Source organism: Heloderma suspectum, chromosome 1 (assembly GCF_057233095.1).
Source record: "Heloderma suspectum isolate Gila_16-S chromosome 1, 16-S_ref, whole genome shotgun sequence".
Taxonomy (NCBI): domain Eukaryota; kingdom Metazoa; phylum Chordata; class Lepidosauria; order Squamata; family Helodermatidae; genus Heloderma; species Heloderma suspectum.
In genome coordinates this window covers 134,870,690-134,891,193 of record NC_139458.1, presented here as the reverse complement: position 1 = coordinate 134,891,193, position 20,504 = coordinate 134,870,690, and the positions used below count along the sequence as shown (strand labels likewise).

At 41.1% G+C, this 20,504-nt stretch overlaps 1 protein-coding gene across 2 annotated transcripts in view; it reads left to right on the top strand.

Annotated features, from left to right (window-relative positions):
* DAGLA (diacylglycerol lipase alpha) overlaps positions 1 to 20,504 on the top strand; it is a 147,746-nt gene that overhangs the window by 98,791 nt on the left and 28,451 nt on the right. For both annotated transcript variants that reach the window (XM_084828742.1, XM_084828733.1), the window contains exons 3-11: positions 1,345 to 1,483; positions 5,477 to 5,688; positions 9,359 to 9,460; positions 9,988 to 10,126; positions 13,409 to 13,496; positions 15,069 to 15,203; positions 15,573 to 15,650; positions 17,112 to 17,236; positions 20,133 to 20,289. In XM_084828742.1, the coding sequence (XP_084684868.1) occupies positions 1,389 to 1,483; positions 5,477 to 5,688; positions 9,359 to 9,460; positions 9,988 to 10,126; positions 13,409 to 13,496; positions 15,069 to 15,203; positions 15,573 to 15,650; positions 17,112 to 17,236; positions 20,133 to 20,289 (1,131 nt within the window). In that variant the 5' untranslated portion in view covers positions 1,345 to 1,388. The remainder of the gene's footprint in view (positions 1 to 1,344; positions 1,484 to 5,476; positions 5,689 to 9,358; positions 9,461 to 9,987; positions 10,127 to 13,408; positions 13,497 to 15,068; positions 15,204 to 15,572; positions 15,651 to 17,111; positions 17,237 to 20,132; positions 20,290 to 20,504) is intronic.

Below are 20,504 nucleotides of genomic sequence, written 5' to 3'. Positions count from 1 at the left end.
ATCTTGTGAACTGGAATCCAGAGAGTATTACACACAGTATGGAGTTATACTCCTGTTTCAGCGGATGCTTTCCTCCTATCTGTCTCTAACGGTGTTCTTCTTAATCCTTATAATGACAAGGTGTCACATCTGTAATTCTAAATGAAGGTGTCCAGAGAGTCTAGAAATCTGCTTGGCCATTGATATGGATATGGATCTACAATTTTTGGCTGGCCTTACTGGACAAACCACAGATGTAGCCACCCCCTTCATCATTGGATAAGCCCCACCCCCATGGTTTTCCTGATAGAAAGGCAGTGGAGGGAGGGGAAAATGCTAGGTTGGGTGACTGATCAGATGCACCCTGAGCACCTCTGGCCAGGCTCATCCCCACCCCCTCCCCATCAAGAAAGGTGGCAGAGAAGGTTGGATATTATTGTCAGCTGGCCCTTCCCATTGGTGAAAGAAGTCCTGTGGGAAAACACCTGTTGGGCAACACTGGTTGGAGGCATCTGACCTTTGTTATCCCACCCGCCTCCCCCACTGGCCTTTCATTTTGGAAGAAGGCTGGCAAGAGGGTGACCAGTTGAGTAGCACTGGGTGGAGATATCTTGAGTGCATCTCAATAGTATTGGCTGACTGACTGCTCTCCCACTGGCCTTTGCCCAGCAGGAAGGGCCAGCTGCTGCCTGGAGGCACCCTGACAGTGGCATCCAACCTTCTCTGGCCACCTTTCCTGCTCTGGAAGAGGAAAAAGCAGTGCGAGGCAGGAAGTGGTTTCCCAGTTTGACCCTATATCTTCTTGTCTTGGCTTCTTGTCATACTCACCAGAGGGCAGTGCCATGCTTGTCATGGCGAGCAGAAATTATCAGACAATCTCTGCAGAGTCTACCTAATTCTGTGTTTAAAAAAGCATTTTCCTAGCTCTTATGTTACTAAAGAAAATTTCTATTTGATAACCACAAATGTTAGAGTGGAGATGGGATGCCATGGTGGTGCACCAAAAATGAATGCATATACTCAAGGCATTGACTGCTATACATTATCGCTTCCAATCTGTCATCTACACCATCCTTGCCTTATGTGTATGGATTATGGAAAAGGCTCAGAGAGCCTATATGAGTAGTGGATAGAGAATTCAACTGGGAAAGGAGAGCCCTGGGCTGGAGTCCAATCACCTTTGCCAGTCACTGTCTCTTGGGGAGGCAGGGTACAAATATAAGATGTATATGGAAAAATTGTATGAGATACCACTAAAACATTTCTTTCTCAATGAAGACCAGATGAAGTAGCTGTGGGGCCTGCTCCTGTTTTTGCGGTGCCTGGAAGCAACTTGCTTAATTGTTGTTTCTGCTTCTATTACAGAAGGTGAGTGTTGTGCCTGGTGATCCTCCCCAGACCCACTAGCCATGCCAGGGATTGTGGTGTTCCGTCGTCGCTGGTCTGTAGGCAGTGATGACCTTGTTTTGCCGGCCATCTTTCTCTTCCTCCTTCATACCACTTGGTAAGTGAAAACGTAACTGAGCAGAAAGCTTCTATAACTCAGCTCATGTTTTATTTTGCTACTCTCGTTTCCAGGTACCAGTAGAATCCTGTGCCCCCTATTTCAAAAAGTGCAGTTCAAAATGCTGTATTTTATACTACCCGCTGTTAAGGGCTCAAATGTGCAAAGTAATGTGGGAAATGGATCCAGGAGAGGGAGAGTACATGCATGTGAATGCATATTTCTCTGTGTATTTGTATATGTGTGATATATATTCCTCAGTATGTGTTAGAAATCTGATGTTCAAGTAAACCATGAAGACATACTGTACCAAATAGTTTCAAAATGGTAGTAACAAAATGACTATTAGTAAGATATGCATTAGTGGAAGAACTGACAGAAAATGTATGATGTACAAAGTATTTCTGTATGTATTAGTAAGAGGTGGGTCTTTTGACCCTATCAACCAAATTTATTGCCCATGCACCATTGCATCTATGCACCATTTTTTACAGCTGCTCTAAATGTGGCACCAGTAGTGTTAGCTACTGTCAGAAGATAGCAGACAAACAAAAGAATGTAAACATCTACAACTGCATTCTGCCAGTAACAAAGAAAAAGCACTCAGGGTGCATTAATTTTTATTTATGTAATTCTATTCAACTAGCATAGTTTCATAATGCCCTCAGGGAGGCAGTCAAAAACATCAAAATTATTTCTAAGTCAGCTGGGAGAGTTTTAAAGCAGGCAATAGCACCATTATAATAAATAAGACAACCAGAAGCAGCATTGATCTCCATAGCCATACTCAAAAGTTCTCGGTAGATGACAAAACATCTGAAACCAAAACCACTCAGGTGACCCCCTCACAGGCTTGTTGGAAAATAATTCTTTAAAAAAATCATTCTAAAAAAAGATATAATTGGCCTGATAAACCTCTCCAGGGAGGGAGTTCCATCAGATGGATGCCACTGCTGAGGAGGCCCTGCCCTTCATTCCTGCCATTTTAGCATCCAGCAAGGAACAACTTGGAGCAAGGGCTTCCCTGCTGATTTTAGTGCACTGGGAGGCTTGTATATGAGAAGGCATCCTGGACCAAGGCTTACCGTCTATAATAGAAGCAGAAACAAAAATTAAGCAAGTTGCTTCCAGGCACCGCAAAAACAGGAGCAAGCCCCACAGCTACTTCATCTTCATTGAGAAAGAAATGTTTTAGTGGTATCTCATACAATTTTTCCATATACATCTTATATTTGTACCCTTCCACCCCAAGAGACAGTGACTGGCAAAGGTGATTGGATTTCAACCCAGGGCTCTCTTTTCCAAGTTGAACTCTCTATCCACTACTCATATAGGCTCTCTGAGCCTTTTCCATAACCCATACGCATAAGGCCAGGACGGTGTAGATGGCAGATTGGAAGCGATAATGTATAGCAGTCAGTGCCTTGAGTATATGCATTTATTTTTTGTGGACCACCATGGGTACACTGCTTGCAGTATGCCTTAGTGTGCCCTTCTGCTTCAGAGGAACCAGAATTTGGGTAACTGCTGGGTTGGTTAGCCCCTAAACAACCCAGCAGTCCAGGTTTCCATGTCATGCTGCACAACCTATGAAGGAGCCAATTGTGAGTTGTGCACCAAAGTGGAAGAGGCTGATGGGTTGTTGTTACGCATAAACCAGGTCACTGGCATGGGAGGATAATTTATCCTGAAAGGCAGTTTTAAAATCCATTAAATAAACAAAAACACTAAAGAGGTGCAAAGTATTATTAGTGGGTATGAACTGAAAACATGGCACTGGCCTCCAATCTGTCTCTGAGTGCAATTCAAAATGTAAATGTTACCCGATAAATCCTTAATGCACTGGAGGTTACCTCATAGTGGCCAGGTTGTACAGGGGTGGCAACATAGATACACCAACTTGTGTTGATAAAAAGCACTTGGGCTTTCCAGGACCAGAACTGGGTCTAGAAGCACCCCCAGTCTGTGCACCTACTCCTTTAGTGGGTATGCAGTCCCATCCATTTGGGATTACTTACCCATTTGATAAGTTCTGTTTTTATTGGTAATCCCTGTTTTTATAGGCTTCTATTGAATATGTTTTTATTGATTTTTTTATTTATCCACATTGTATGGTTTTTATGTTGTATGCTGCCTTGAGAAGGTTCCACAGTTAAAGACAGCCTAAAAATAATTTTAAATAAAATAAATAAATAAATCCAGAACAGGCACCCACCAACTCCCTATATTGATCAGACTGCCTGTTACCATCATCTGTCTTGTCTGTAATGAGCTTCAGTTTATTTGCCCTTATCATATTATTCAAATTGGTATTAAAGCAATTTGTTGCACTGGGACTTTTAGTTTTGTGAAGGCCCTGGGCAGTCTGCTAGCCTTCCTTACAACTACCAATCTCAGCATTCCACAGGGGTTCATAAATACTGGCTTGACTCATTATTTGTGACTGCCACCAAACCTTTCCCATATATTTATTTGTAACAGCCTCAGGACATTGTAATTAACACATTATACATAAAAAACAACAGAACAAATAAAATTATCAGACTAAAAATTATAAGAATATTTGCACCAACCACAAAACACATAAAATCTAAAACACTACTGGGCATATAAAATTGCTGATCTAAAATGTATAAAAAGAATTAGGACTGAGGCCTCCATAGAAGAACTCCGGCTGATTTGCAATAGATCATCAAGGATTTCTGACTCCTAATTGCTTGAAAACAGCAGCAACAAAATGACTCCCCCCACCCCCGCCCCCATACTAAATGTTACTGCTGAAATGAAGGTCACTTAGGGGTAACCAGGAGCAGATTTTTGTGTGGAAGGACTGTGAGCTCCATTCAGTTCTGATACTCAACACAAATTCCTGTGTCTTTTGCACCAGGCTCCAGTTGGTGGATTTCAGGGTTCTAGTAAAAAAAAAAAAAAAGAAGTAGATCCTACAAGCCCAGAGTCTACTGTCCCCTGCTCTGCTGTTCATGGTGAATTTAGCTGTGTGCATTGTATTGTGTGTATATATGTGTGCGTGTAATACACATCTTGTTGGTCATCTTCCCGAAGAGCAAGCAGGTTAATGGAAGCTTTGGCACCTGTGACAGTTAACTGTTTTACTTTTTATAAAGTAGGCATGCTCTCATATATCATGTATATATCATTATGTTGGCAAGCAAGGTAAATATCAATTTGGCAAAGGAGCATTATAATTTTGATGTAGGATTAGAATAGTGTTTGTCTGCTGCATTTCCTTCTGCCCTCTGGTGTCTACTGAAAGCATGTACAGGTTTTAACTATTCTTTCCATTTCCAGACCTCCTGGCCACAATGGAGAAGTAGACAGATCTGTCAAAAGGGATTGCAGTCTCTGTTTTTTCTCTCTCTGTTGTTGCAAAGAAACACGGAGTATATTCTGGAATGCCATCCAGAAATATGAATGTGGGCAGGAAAAAATCCTTGGTAGCTAACAATCAACATTTTACTATCAGAGTAGTAACTAAATGCATACCACAAATAAATGGATGACATTAGTGAAACACCACTTTGCCATTGGTTAAATGTGATATTTGCCTATAATCTCAGAAACTCATAGCCACCTGCATATAGTATCATTGGTGGTGTTCCATTTGTGCCTAACTCTGGAAACCCTGTCATATTTACTTCATGGGTGGTGACAAAATAATAATGTTGTGAATAAAGTATTAAAAGTGCTGCAACACCATAGAGACTAACTGGTTTATTATGGGAAGACCTTTCATTCCAATTAGATACATGAAGATGTGAATGCACACAACTAATTATTTATTTGTATAGTGCTTAAAATAAACTAACAGCTTCCCAGATACCAAAGAAGAGACACTTCCCTTCCCAAAGGCCTATACTCAAAATATTGCCAAGGCACAAGACTGCTGTTCCCTTACTTTTAATGCTTTTTAATCATGAATATGCTGTCTCAGGATTTATCAAGGGAATATTGCATGTGTTTTGTGTGTGATAGGTTCATAATCCTTTCTGTGGTGCTCTTTGGACTGGCATACAATCCCAATGAAACCTGCTCTCTCAACCTGGTGGACCACGGCAGAGGCTATCTGGGTATTTTGCTCAGCTGCATGATCGCAGAAGTCGCAATCATCTGGCTCAGCATGCGTGGCAGCATCCTGTACACAGAACCCCGGGACTCAATGCAATATGTTCTGTACGTCAGACTGGGTAAGAGACAGTGATGACCAGGGGACTTTAAAAAAGTTTGATCTTGATGGAGCCCTCTGTTTCACTCTCAAAGGATTTTCCCTCAGCAAACTAGTAAACAGAAAAACCCTAAAACTTACTACTTCAGCTGCTCCTGCAGAATATGAATATTCAGCCCCTTCGGAATGTACATACTGCAGAGGAGAGCATCCTTTTCCAGAATTTCTGTTGACCTTAAATGTCTTATTATCTAGGGGCTCTAAGGACACTTTTTAGCCTTGTTGCATCTGCTGTGAATGTTATTAGACAGACAGGAGAGAGGCATTTATAGATCTAGTAATTGTTTCACTTGTTTTACAGACTCAAGAAAGACAGCAATCTTATTTTTTCTAATTGTCCCCATGAAGCCTGCATCAATCATTCAGTCAAAGTTTATTATACAGTCACAGATGCCTTCACTGCATCAATTTACCAAGTATAAAGTGTTCTCTGGTGAACTTTTAATTGTTTTAATTTTTTGGATCCATGCCACCTTCTCACCTTTGTTAAACAAAGTAGTAGCTTACACATCACTTCATTTTATACCTTCCCAGCAATGCATGTGCTCTTTTCTTTTACTGAGAGAGGGGTGCAAATTTTAACATATTTCTTTTGGTAAGAAGTATATTTACTTTGCCATCTTGCAGAACACAGACATAACATTTAATGATTATGCTTCTCTACCTGCCCTGCTACTTGATTTGTAAAAATCCTATGCATAGTGTAATATACACAATGCCAAACTTAGACCCACCTAACTGAAAAACTGTATTTTTCCCCTTGCTCTCCACATGTACCTTAAAGTTTCCACCAGACAATCATGGATATTCCCCCTCTGTCACCAAGTATGCTGTGTAGGTACTGAAAAGGCCTCTCTTCCATTAATATGCACAGGAGATCTGCTTTGTCTTCCAAAAGGCATACAATCTCTTCGTGCAGCCCCCATTTTTTGAACATCCAGGTGTTCAAAAAATGTTACCAGAAAAAAGGGAAAAAAACAGGCATTGCTCTCCCACAAGGTTTTTTTAACTGGTTGTCCATTCATATCACACACAAAATAGATGTTTGTGGGTGGATAGGTTGTTGTCTTGTCCTGAGGCAAATATTTTTATAAGAATTTGTTAAGAAAATATTGTACACAAGGCATAAAGCCAATTTTAAACATTTTGACAGGTCAACTTCTTGCTGCCTATTCTTGTTTAATTACTTGTTTCTTGAATGTATGCTTCATGTACAGGAAGTGATTATTCCCTTTCTGAATGTGAATTTCAGGATGTTAACAAGGAAAATAAAATTTGCTCTTCCTATTTCTGCTTTGAAAGACTTATACCTCCCTAAAGAAGCTTGAGAATTCACATTTAGAATTTAAAGCTGAGTTGATATGGTGGAGGCCAGCATGTGTGGGTGGGGTGGGGTGGGGTGGGGGAGCAAACAAAATCTAAGCCCCATTCTAGAAAAGTGCATGACACACTTTCAACTTTTCCTTTTAATAAGTGCCTATATCCCATCTTGGCAGCTGCTTTTGCAGTTCCACTGTTTCTAAAGAATATTCCCGTGTGTGGTGCTGTTCAGAAGTTTTTTTAAAATACTCTCCTTGCCTTATGCATGCATGCCTATGCACATAAAGGGGCTCATATTTTTCTCCTTTTCGTGCCTTTCAGTGCTTCTTCCTAATGTTCTGTGAATAGTAGAGGGAAGCACTGCTGCAACTATTGGAAACTTTTTTGTTGTTATGAGGTTAGAGTAACCTTTTAGTGCTGTTCTGGGGGAAGGGGGCAGAAAAAACCCTCTTAGAGTTGGTATAGAGAGCGGAGTTGTTTTTCTCATCACTATTGGTGTGATAGGTGCTACTTAATAAGTGCCCCTAGAACATGCGCAACCAGTGTGCTCAAAATGGCATGGGATAGAGAGGTAGCTAGTTGATGGATTGGGGAATTGCATTTTTCTAGCTACCAAATATTGAGGATTATAGGAAAATCTGATATCCCCAGAAGAGAGGTAGTTACTTGAAGAAATGTATAAATGGATCCCCTCTCCACAGGACATGAGCTGGACATTTATTGCAAGAAAGGGGCCCTTACTGAACTTTGGCTGCATACAAATGATTATTTTTGTGGAACATACACCTGGAGGAGCTAGTTGTAATTATACAGGCATAATTGGAGACATGACTGGAGGTGGGGGGAGGGGTGGGTGGGATAGGGGGTCTACTTTTCAGAAAAATGCAGTTTCTGGTTTAAACAATCCTAGGGGAAATTAAAATGACCCCCCCACACACACACCTCCCCACCCTGATAAAATGTTCTTGAATGGCAGGGCATGACTAAAAGGGAAACTTGCACAGTTCTCAAATGAGTGTCTAAAACATCATCATTATTATCATCATCATCATCATCTTCAAAAACACTTCCCAGATTGCTCCAGGCACTGGGATGGAGGGAGAGGTAAAGTGTATTACTCACTGTGAGCAGTATCTGGTGTTTGCCTGCAACAGTGTCACTGAAATATACACACATTTTGCAACTCTGCCAGTTACACTTCTGGGAGCTAGTTCTGGCTTTGAAGTGTAGTGAAAACCTAGAACATGAGGTTTGACCTGAGATTATACTGTGACATTAAAAAATGAACATTTGTAACTTATTGATATATTCAGTGAAAAGACATATGAAAAAATAAAATAAATTAACATTCATACTGCAGGCAACAATAATTCTATAATACCACCTTCAGTGGGCCTTGCTTGGGTCATTCCCAAGGGCTGCAATGGCAATGGGGTACTTGGCAATTTTCCTGTTTGGATTTTTATCCAAGCCACAGAAGAATGTGGGGGGTTTGAAAAGCTTGCCTCTCCTTTGAGGCAGGCTTTCATGAGTCCCCAAAGTTCTCTTCTGATCCCTAGCTTGAATAAGTTCTCCAGTAACTCTAGGTCCCAGATTTGTCTAGCCAATTATTGTACAGTATATATTCGTGCATTTTATCTTTCTCCCCCTACATTTTTTCCAGAACTAAAATAAAATATATCATATGCTCATGTGCGCCTTCCTGAGATTTCTACAACCATAAGTACCTTTCCTAATAGAAATGGGAGTGGGGAGGAAATGTATTTCATATGCCATATTGCATACCTTTTGAGATTAATTTATCTTAATAGACTCTCACACTGTAAATATTTGACAAGATTAATCTGTCTTCAGAGTAACTGGGGTGGGACAGAGAAAGACTGAATGCATGTGACTATTTGCTGTTGCCTGTATTACATATCTAGGAATTTGTCCATATTCTTAGAATACCTATTTGTTATAATGCTAAATGGGGATGAGAGAGAAGTGCTGAGTGATTTTTGAATGTTTTCCTTGAGGATTACTATGTTTTAAACCCTCTTAAATTTAATTCTTTGAATCTCTTTTTTCCTAAGAAGTGGTAGGGGTGTGTGTGCTAGGTAGTTACATTGGAAACAAGTTTGTATGATTTTTCTTGGAGCAAAATAACATATTAGAATGGACGTTTTTCTTACTGCCCGAGAACTGCACTGCTGATGAGTAATACAGTAGTGGGACGGACCACAATATGGCTGTCTGTGACATCATTTGAAACGAGTTACTATTTTTTTAGAGTAATGTTGCCACTGTGCACTATGTTCTTATTGTTTCAGCCATCCTGGTGATTGAATTTGTCTATGCTATTGTGGGCATTGTTTGGTTAACCCAGTACTACATCTCCTGCAATGATGTTACTGCCAAGAGTGTCACTTTGGGTGTGTATTTGATTTCTGCATGAATTCACTTTTTCATATTCCTAAAAGTCCCTAGCCCCAATGTTTTGAATATAGACTTAACCCATTCACAGACATGAATAAGACTAGTATATATGGATGGAATGACAGTAGCGCTTGATGTCTCGCTGCTATTTGGTGGCCTGAAAAAGTGTTGTATATATTTTTTGCCATGGCTCTGGAAACCAGCACAATTCAAGATTAACTGATAGTACATCTCTAACTATTCAGTGTCACTACAATTTGCCTATAATTCCTTTCACTCACTGAGAGAACTGAGATCCCTGGTGTTACTGTACATATTAAATATGTTTTAAGATGCTTCCCTTTGCATTCAGAATCTCTGAGGCAGCCAGAAGCTTTATTCAGGAATGGCCTTCATTTTGGTTGGTGAAGGCCAGATGGAGTGTGTTGCGGCAGGAAAAAAATGTAAACACAAAGCAAATGAGCTGAATCAGTTATATTTGCCACTTATGTACTGAGCATTTGAATCTTTCCTGTTTCACTAGGAATGGTCGTCTGCAACTGGGTCGTCATTCTGAGTGTTTGCATCACTGTCCTATGCGTCTTTGACCCAACAGGGCGGACCTTTGTCAAACTGCGAGCCACAAAGAGGAGACAACGTAACTTGAGGACATACAACTTGAGGTAAGGAAACTGACAAACAGCATTTCAGGGAGGTATAGTCTGAATTGAGTATCTTATGGTTCTTCCTAACCCAGATGCATTTTTTCTTGATTTGTTTCATGATTAAAACTGTGTTGTTTTGAACTGGTCAGGCCATTTGTATGGGTTGTTCCTCTTTTCTCCTAACCATCAGTCTCCCTAAACTGCCATTCAGGGCAGTTTAAAAAGCAGCTTGTGATACACCTTGTGGTCAGGGTTGCTCTTTGGTAGGGATGGGGGACAGGGGGTAACCCTGTTGAAGATTTGTGGATTTGTACCACCAGTATATATAGTAATAGCTAATTTAGTTCTCTGAGTGCTGGTTCTTATGTAGCCAAAATTGCACCATCCATGCACATGCAAAGTTGGGGGAAACCCAAGGTTTGCAGAAGTACAAAGTCTCTTTAGGAAAAACAATAGCTAAGCAGGGAGGAATCCCAAAACAGCTCAGCAAGGACTGGGCATGCTCAGTGGCCATGGAATCTTTTGGCGGGGGAAACAGAAAACCTGGTTGTGAGGGAATGGAATGGCATAATGGATGAGCATTCCACACTTCAGGATTTTGTTGCAGGTCCCACTTGTGCTTCTCTAAATCAAGGCTAGTAATTAAAAGTAATTTATCTCAGTTTTTGTTATTGAGAAAGAAATGTAAAGCTTATCTGCCAGTTAATACATATTAACGTTTATGTGTTTCGATGCCTTGTTTTCACGTTCAGCCTTGATGTGTACATAGTCCTCCATCATCCTTATGGGAGGAAAGATCATGACATTTGAAAGTGCAAAGTTGTGACTACTTGAAAATAGTCCATGAGAGAGACCTTGAAGGCAATTCACTTTTCATTTTAAAGGATAGCATTGTATTATTTACTTATTTATTTTAGAATATTTATATACCGATTTAGAATTCCAGAAGCTGTTTACAGCAAATTATAAAACAATATATTATTATAAAAGCACAACAAGATTTAAAGAGCAATCCTATGGTCGCTAGACAATGTCTAGATGGCCATAGGATTTTTTGATTCCCAGAAACCATGCTCCCCGCCTCCTCCCCTGCCATCTCGTAGATGGCATGGTTCTTCCCTGTCTCTGTATTCGTAAATGCAGTGTGGAGCTGATGAAAAGGGGCATTCTTGGCGGAGGAGACCATCATTGTAATGCTTCCTATATGCCATGCAGCCTCCCACTCCGAAGTCTCCAGCTAGACAACCAAAATCAGCTGTCTAGTTGCAAATGCAGGGCAGCTGGAGCACAGAGGAGAGGATCTCCTCCGTGCTCCACCTGACCTGCGTTGAATAGTCGGCTGCCTCCAGGTTCGGAAGTGGCTGACTATCCTGATAGGATTCCACCCTTAGACAAGTTAGTGGTTGGGAAAAGCTGGGGTAAACGATAAGTTTTTAATAATCGTCGAAAGCACATGATCAACTGTGCCTGACGTATCATAAAGGGAAGTTCATTCCAGAGGATATGTGATTTAGCATTTGGGTTTTGTCTAATATATCAGATTTTCTGATATATTCTACCAGGAGTAGGCAACCTGGTGCTCTCCAGATGTCTTGGAGTACAGCTCCCATAATCCCTGACCATTGACCATGCTGGCTGAAACTTATGGAAGTTGTAGTTGAAAATATCTGGAGGACACGGTGTTGCCTACCCCTCATCTTCAGACATTAATAATAGATTATACAAATTATTGTGTATATTTAATGACTACAGAGCTTTTTATTGAACAGAGATACAGTAAAATCAGAATGAGTAACATAAAGTTACATTGAGCTCCTATTTGATGTTCATATCCTTATTGTGAGCCATACTTTCTGTGGAACTCGAAGTTCTCTCCAGGTTATCAGTAAATCCAGTTTTAGGATTATCAAGGCTTCTAATGTGCAGGTTTTTTTCAAAGAACACCTCCAGACTTTAAAGAGTTAGGCAGATTTACAGCATAATGCTATACCTGTCTAATCAGCAGTAAATCCCATTGAATTTCATGGGGCTTAGTCCCAGGTAAGTGTGTATAGGATTACAGCCTTAGTTTATGTCTTGGGAATTTTACCTATAGGTATAGCCTCACTGTAGCTGTAATCCTTTTATTACAATTTATTTTATTAAGAAGTATAAAATCAAGGGGTAGTATCCTACTGTGCCTGTATGCTTGTGGAAGTGACTGCTTGTGCAGGGGGGCTTTGGCGCTTCTAAAATAACCTGAAACAAGTAGAAACACTCATTTCCAAATGGGGGCAAGTCAGCAGAGCTCTCAGAAGGGGGTTCCATTGACCTGTCCCAATCCAGAAATGAGTGTTTGCACTAATTTCTGAGGTCATTTTTAGAAGCGTCAAAGCCCCCTTGCACAAGCAGTCAATCCAGTGAGTGCAACGGATCCAGCAGATGTGGAATGGTCCCATTGGATACTGCCCAAGTAGTGTTAAACATATCAGATTAGCTGTAGTAAGGTTCTTTCTGTTATGCATTAGTTTACAATGCCCTCCCGCCCTGCAGTGTAGTTGTGTGTTTGATTCATAATGTACTGGGAGGACCCCTGAGTTTGCTATTATAAGCCCTTTTATTCTGAATCTCAGTGGTGTTGCTAGTGGGTATGATACACATCCATAGTATCTGGAGCTGCTGGATGTTTATATTGCACCATCTTTTCAGAATGATGTATGTATCTATATAGAGTGGATCTAATTCTTAATGCCTGTCACCTTTTCAGAGTAGTTGTGTGAAGTTTAGGGCAGATGAGAGTCAGAAGCTGTTCACAGTTTTATACCTTGTTATAGGTAATTTCTGTGGTGATTTCTCTAGGAACATTTCTACACGAGGCTGTTAATCAGCTGTTAATCCATTGTATCTGCTTTTGGTTTCCTCACAGAATTGAGATCCAAGCACTACACAACTGTGCTTCCTTTCCTGCTTTTCCACAAGATAACCTCCAGGTGGCACTGTGGTACAGTGAAATAGTGCAAATATACAAGTGAAAAAAGCAGTTTATTTCTCTTTCACAATTAAATGCTGCATTTTCCATCCTCTAAAAAAATTCACCAAAAGTTCTGTTTTGACACAGAAGCAAAACTGGAGGGGCATGATGTTGTCTAAAGAATCCATAAACAATCATGAGTAGGGAATGATGAGTGCACGTTAAATGCCTCATGTAGGAAAGCCCTGGGTGTTAATGCTGCTTTTGTGTTTATGTTGGTTTCTTCTTTCTTTCTAATGGGATGATGTACACCTGGCTATCTGTTTGTAAACTCTCCCTTCTTATCCAAGGCACCGTTTGGAGGAAGGGCAGGCTAGCAGCTGGACCCGACGGCTCAAAGTTTTCCTTTGCTGCACACGAACAAAAGACTCCCAGTCAGTAAGTAGCAACTATCCTTCCAGCAAAGAGGAATATTATGTATAGCCACTCACATTCAGGTCTTCTGAGACCACTGAACTATGAGAGTTGCCAAGGCCAATGGCAAATCTGCTTCAGGTAATACGTCATGGCACTGTTATCTAGAATGTGGTCAGTCAGTCCTTATTTGGTTTGGTGCACACATAAATCTCCTGATATCTTGTTTAAGAGACCTGGAATGGTGCTTTGTGTCGAATCACCTCCTAGTTGAGTTTACGTGCCTGGTGGAAGGGAACATGGCTGTATTGGGATCTTCTACACGTGGCTCCTGCACCCAGGGTGCAAACTGATCATGCCCTATTATAAAGAAACAATTACAAAGGACTGATGCAGACATAATGTTCCCAATCTCTTAAACATAGTTGGGAGACTGGAAGAGTAACGTCTGCAGTGGACCTGAAAAATTAATTCTCCTTTTTTCTTTGTCAGCATTGTTTTCATTATTATTGCTTCCAACCCCAGTCTTTAATACATGGTATTTAATTATCATACTTTCTGTGTTTACTGCAGAAAACATGAGTGAACCACTGGTTTACCTGTAGAACTCATGGAAGTATGGAGGTGCCTGAACTGCCGCAGAATCTTTCCCATTTGATTTTGAGATCCTGGGGAGAAACCACAGGGACTGTCTGTCTCCTTTGCACCCTGCCTTTGAGCTTCCCAGGGTCATCAGGGTGGCCATTGTTGAAAACAGAAAACTGGCCTACGTGGGTCTTTTGGCAAGTTTAATGCAGTGGATCGAGAGTTGGATAGGATTTCGGAGACCTGAGTTCAAATATCTGTTTAGCCGTAAAGCTTAATGAGTACCCTTGAATAACTCGCTAACTGGGTTCACACAATTGGGGAAGGAAAATAAGCCACCATAGCTTATTTTCCCACCCCGCACATGCTGGTCATGTGCTGCCGAATTACCATAATTACCCTCGCCGGGTGTAGTTTGTCGTGTTGTCTGAAACCAGTAAGGATGGGGGGCAGGTGGGTTTACAAACCACCCCAGAACCCATGGCTTGTTCTAGGGTTGCAGGATGGTTTGTGAACTGCCCCCATCCCACCATCACCACATTCAGATGACATGACAAAATGAACCTGGTGAGGGTAATTTGGTGGTGTGCAACTGGCATGCGCAGAGTGGGAAAATAAGCTACTGTGGCTTATTTTCCTTCACCGATTATGCGAACCCCACCACTGTGTCTTAGCCTTGCCTACCTCACAGGGTTGTTGTTAAGTTTTAATGTACTCAAAATGAAGTAGCCCTATGTATGCCATCTTGAATTCCTTAGAGGAAAAGCAGAATATGAGTGTGATAAATTAATCCAGCAAAGTTGTGATTTTAGATGGAATCAGAAAACGATAGACATGAACAACAAATCAGAAAGTTAAATAGGTCAGAACTGGTTCCCCATTTCAAAGTGGGTATTTTGGAAAGGTGTTTGAGAACAAAGTTTTCAGGACCAGGCTAATGACTAATTCCAACTCTTTATCTTTTTCCTGTTGCAAATTCATTTCTCATCTTTCTGTTTTTGGATTTTTCAGGATGCTTACTCTGAAATCGCATATCTCTTTGCCGAGTTTTTCCGAGACCTTGACATAGTCCCATCTGACATCATAGCAGGCCTGGTACTTCTACGCCAACGGCAGAGGGCAAAACGCAGTGCAGTACTGGATGAAGTGAGTATGTGGAATGCGGTCTGTGTTTTTTCACTGTTAAAACGTACATTAATCTGATTTTTGTATGTTAAATCTGATGAAGTGGATTCTAGTCCACAAAACTCTATGCCATAATAAATGTGTTAGTTTTTATGATGCTACAAAACTGGTGGTCAATTTCTCAGGTTTCTAGGTCTAGTGAAAAGATATCTTAAGATCTAAAATTAAATAGGATTTAAAAAAAACCCCGAAAGGCCATGAAACTTTGGTGGAATATATTGAGAAATAATCCAATTGCAGTGATTCAAGTCAAAGGGGCTTCTGTTTTCTTGTGTACAAGTAGAATGTTTCAGTGACATTATCTCATTCTAATATGTGTGTGATTTACAGGCAAACAATGATATTCTAGCCTTCTTGTCTGGGATGCCAGTAACCAGAAACACCAAATATTTGGATCTGAAAAACTCAGTAAGTGATCAGACGCTAATGCTAGTTTGACACAATTGCAGAATACACCCTAGGTCAATGAACCCAAGGAATTAGTTGTCTTATATTTCCTTTAATACAAATGTTTATGCTAATCATAAGATGAAGGACTCTATTAGATAATAAGAACACCCATACAATTTGCCCATTGCCTGAGGCAACCACCAGATGTTGTTTGACAAGAATATGCGTGGCAAACTTCAACTGTATCCTGGCTGTTCCTCCTATCAACCTGCCACTGCTGTATCCATTTGTGCCTCCAAAACTCTCTCAAGTGCCTCTCCAGCTGTTTAAAGCTGGAACTGACAGTATGATTTTCCCATTGTTTAATTTTCCAACCTAATAATGCAACATAGGGGCTGTGTAACCCTTTAATGGGGGATTGGGGGAGATAGAGAATAAACTGTTTGGTATTTCTGCACTATAATCTGGAGATGGCTTTGAAGGGCTATCTGTAGGCTGCATGTGCCGGTCTGCTTTTCTCTCTTGCCTCCAAGCCTCTGAGATGGTTCCACTTACTAATCACAGGTTCGCTTCTGCAAATAACTACGCATGTGAGTATTGTTATTGGAGCAGCAAACTCATGCAAGGTTTTTCCCCTTGTCGAGTTTACAAAAGGAAAGGAGAGAACTTGCCTGAATTTACTGTTCCAGCTCTACAAGTGAGCAGCTGATCAGTCACTGCAATGAGCTCTCTGAAATACCATTTCATTATTAGAGCTTATCTTCACAATCATTCTTGAGTAATGAAAGCATTGTGATTCTCTGGACATAAAGCATGCAAGCAAGTCTATTCATAACTCCTCTGCCAATATGTGTCATCTTCCCTTAGTTAACACAAGGAGCTTCTCTTGTCCTTACACTGTAAAATAATATACCTGGAAAAGCAAGTACAAATGCTTTCTGTACTTTGGTCTAGGAAAAGCGTGTAGATAGTCATGAAGCCCAAACATTTTGGGACTTTTTGTACATAATGCTGAACCATGTGCTTCTTCCCTCCCTTCTCTGGAATGGCTACCAAGGAGGTCAGAAGCTTTCACCTCCAACTTTAAACTATCATTATGTCTAAACTTCGTGGAACTCTGGTTAGTTTAAAATATGGTTTGTTCAAACAAGCCAGGATCTTGGCTTGTTAGCAAATCTTAGTTTGGATGTAACAAGAAACTCCAGAAGTGAAAGCTTCCAATCTCCTAGGCAGCCGTGCCAGAGGAAGTGTGGGAGTGTACCAGCCTGAGGCTTGTTCCTGTTGCAGTAAACTGTGGTTTAGCATTATATTCAAAATGTGTCTTTGACTGCAGATGATTATTCTCAGCCAGAGAAACCTGGTAGAAATGAAGGCAGGACAGGGTTTGGAGGCTTAATGAAGAATTATATGTTGTCATTCCTTGGGGGGACACTTCTAATGAGGCCATCAGGATACTTAAATTTCTCTTATTTCCTCCAGCAAGAGATGCTGCGATACAAAGAGGTTTGCTATTATATGCTCTTTGCATTGGCTGCTTATGGCTGGCCCATGTACCTGATGAGAAAGCCTACCTGTGGACTCTGTCGCCTGGCCAGATCGTGCTCGTAAGTGTTCATCCAGGCTGTCTCTATTGACTTCTGCTTTCCTTTCATGCCCTCTTTACACATTTCCTTCCCCTCCTCCCACCTCTCTCCTCATGTATTCCTCCTTTATTGCCACTCCTTTTCTCTAGTACATCTTGAACCTACCTCAGACACAGAAGCTGCATTACTAAGTAGTTAATAGAAGATGTAAAAGAAAAGAAAAATTGTCATGTCCTGCTGCCTGTTGAGCAGGAGTGGGCAACCTGCGGTCCTTGGCCTAATTTCAAAAGCCCTCTGCATGTGATCAGTTCACACCTCTGGCAAGAGCAATCTGCCCCTTCCCTGGCAGGCTGCTGCTTGGAAAGGAAGATGCGTAGAGTAAAAAGGAGGTGGCAAAAAGAGAAAAGAGGTAATCCACCCAGTTTGGGATTTGGCTCCACCTACCAACATCCACCCCCCCCCTCCCTAGCAGATTACCCATGAGGGAATGTGGCCCTCAACAGAAAAAATTGCCCACCTCTGCTATGTAGAATCATTTCTGTCTCTCCTTTTCTGATGTAGTGCCTTTCTCTGTACTTCTTACGCATTTGTTGTGTTATCCCATGAAATCCAAATTGCTAACTTCTAGGTTCCTGGCACTTATTTTTCTTACAGAATGACAGCAGATCTAGCATTTTATATAGGACAAAGAGCAGGTGTGTCAAAGAACAGCAACATTTTATTAAGTATTATTGGCTTGGTGCTTTTAGTGAAAACCTTCTTTTGAGGCTGAACTTTGAGGGTGTTGGGAACATTAAACAAATAACACCTTTTTCTTTGAGAAGGTAAACAACATTTTTTTACAGTATCCAATGCTTAGATCAGTCCACACCTTATTTGTATTTGAAGGATGTAAACATACAAGTTAAAAAAAAAACCTGCAAAAAACTTCCTGACTTCTAACAAAGAGATGATAAATACACTTAAAAAGCACATGCTAAACTTAAGATAATACAGCGTTGTCTGTTATACCGTGCAATCAAGCTCCTAAACAAATGAAAGAAGTTCCCATGTGATCTATTTTAACATTTCTTGAGATATCACTAGTTATTTTGCCTTTGCAATAAATGAATCAGTAGTCATTGAAATGGACACACCTTAAAACTTAAAGTAACCCAAGAGAGTTGCTAGGTCCATAACTCTTGACTGATCACTCTGTTCCCCAATGAGTTGTTCTTGATAACATTTGAACACCCTTAAAATGCTTATAGACATTGCCTTGCATCAGCAGTGGCAGTAGCATCAGACCCAAAGGGAAGTTGAAAGTGCCTGCAGGAAGGAATTGTTAGTGATGTTTTCTGACTGAAAACATTGCTGGTGAATAAACATGCTAGATATCTACAGTCCAAACTGGGACATTGCCAGTCCCCATGCTGTTGAATGCTAATCACAAATTAATAGGTCACCGTGAGTTGCACCATGCCAAAACCATGACAAATTTTGGACAGATACATGAGAGTGCAGTAAATTATTTTCTAAGGTCTCTTGCAATAGAGCCCTTGGTGGGAAAGAAAATGCTGTTCCAAATTGGCCTTTCATAGAGTGAATACAGATGACCAGCTTGTGTCTAATGTAGGAGTGTTTGCCCACTACTAAAATGTATTATTTTGGGCTGAACTAGATATGACATGGGAGATCTGTGATCAGATATCCCAACGTCGTCTTCTTTGCTTGGAAGCAACTAGGCAATTTGGATTGAAGCTGCAGTGCTGGGTGAGGGGGTTACCCCTTTCCCCGAGGCCATTTCTCTGATTTAATTCTTCCTTTCCACCTGAAGCAGCTTTTAGCAACGGAGGGCAAAAAAAATGACTCCCTGCTTTTAAGAAAAGGAAAAATCACTGGGAGATCCAATCACAGATAAGGACATACAAAGAGCCCTCCTGGATCAGAGCAAAGGCCTATCTAGTCCAGCATTCTGTTCCAAAGTGGCCAAACAGATGCCTGTATGAGGGCCACAAGCGGGACATGAACTCATTATTGCCCTCCCACTTTTGTTCCCTAGCAACTGGTATCCAGAGGCACACTTCCTCTGATACTGCAGGTAATATACAGTAATAATTGCTAACAGCCATTGATAGCCTAATCCTCCATGAAATCTCCCATGATACATGTTGAAACTGTGGTAGTGATACTTGTTGAAGCTATGGCTCAATTTAGATGTCATATTCTTCATTTTCTAAACAATGGAGGATCAAGAATGTGCTATAGGTTTTTATGCTCCTTCACCCTCCCTCCTCTCCTCTCATGCCAGAATACCTCCTCCATTTTCGTGTTTGCATATCAGTGGTTTGTTATGCTATCTCAGCTGGGCAAGCTATAGTTAGTGCTAACCAGGATTTGCCTCTAAACCATGGCTTGCAAACCCACTTCAAGCGATGGCACTTTCTGGTTAGCCCATGACAAACTGGTTATGCAACATCAGAAAGGGAGGCGGAAATCTAGTATGAGGAAGCCCATGAGCCTGCAGCTCATTCCTGATCTGCCAAACCATGGTTTAGAGCAGCCTTTCCCAGTATGGGCTCCCCTCACCAGACATTTTGACCTATAACTCCCATCATCCTTGACCATTGGCACTGCTGGCTGGGGCTGATGGGAGTTGCAGTACAAAACATCTGGAGGCACCCAGGTTGGAGAAGGCTAGATTAGAGGCCTGGAAATATAACACTAGAAGGAAAACAGTGTGTCAACAGCAGGAAAATTACGTTTCCCTGCATGTGCTATCTATAAATAAAGGTATTGTTACTACATATCATCTTACCTGTTCTGAGAGTATAGACATTCTAGAAAGCTGTATGCTCTTTTCCTTATGCTTGCTTCTCTTCTGTCCTTCATATCCTTTCTTTTCCACCTGGAATTTACCTACACATTGTGTTTGAAGATGCTGCTGCCTCTGCCCCACTCGGCCCCGCTATGCACCCGGTGTCACTATTGAGGAAGATAATTGCTGTGGCTGCAATGCTATCGCCATTCGTCGCCACTTTCTTGATGAAAACATGACCTCTGTGGACATTGTGTATACTTCATGTCATGATGCGGTAAGGACTATATGAGGGATCCCTTGTGCTGGAGAACATTTGTGAGGCATTTCAGAGCCATGTGTTAAGGCAGCCTTCCTCAGCCTGGCACTCTTCAGATGTGTTGGTCTACAACGCCCAGAATCCCTTAGCCAGCATAGTCCAGTATATCTGGAGGGTACCAGGTTGGGGAAGGCTGTACTAAGATAATAGGTCTAGTAGAACTTTTTAAAGAT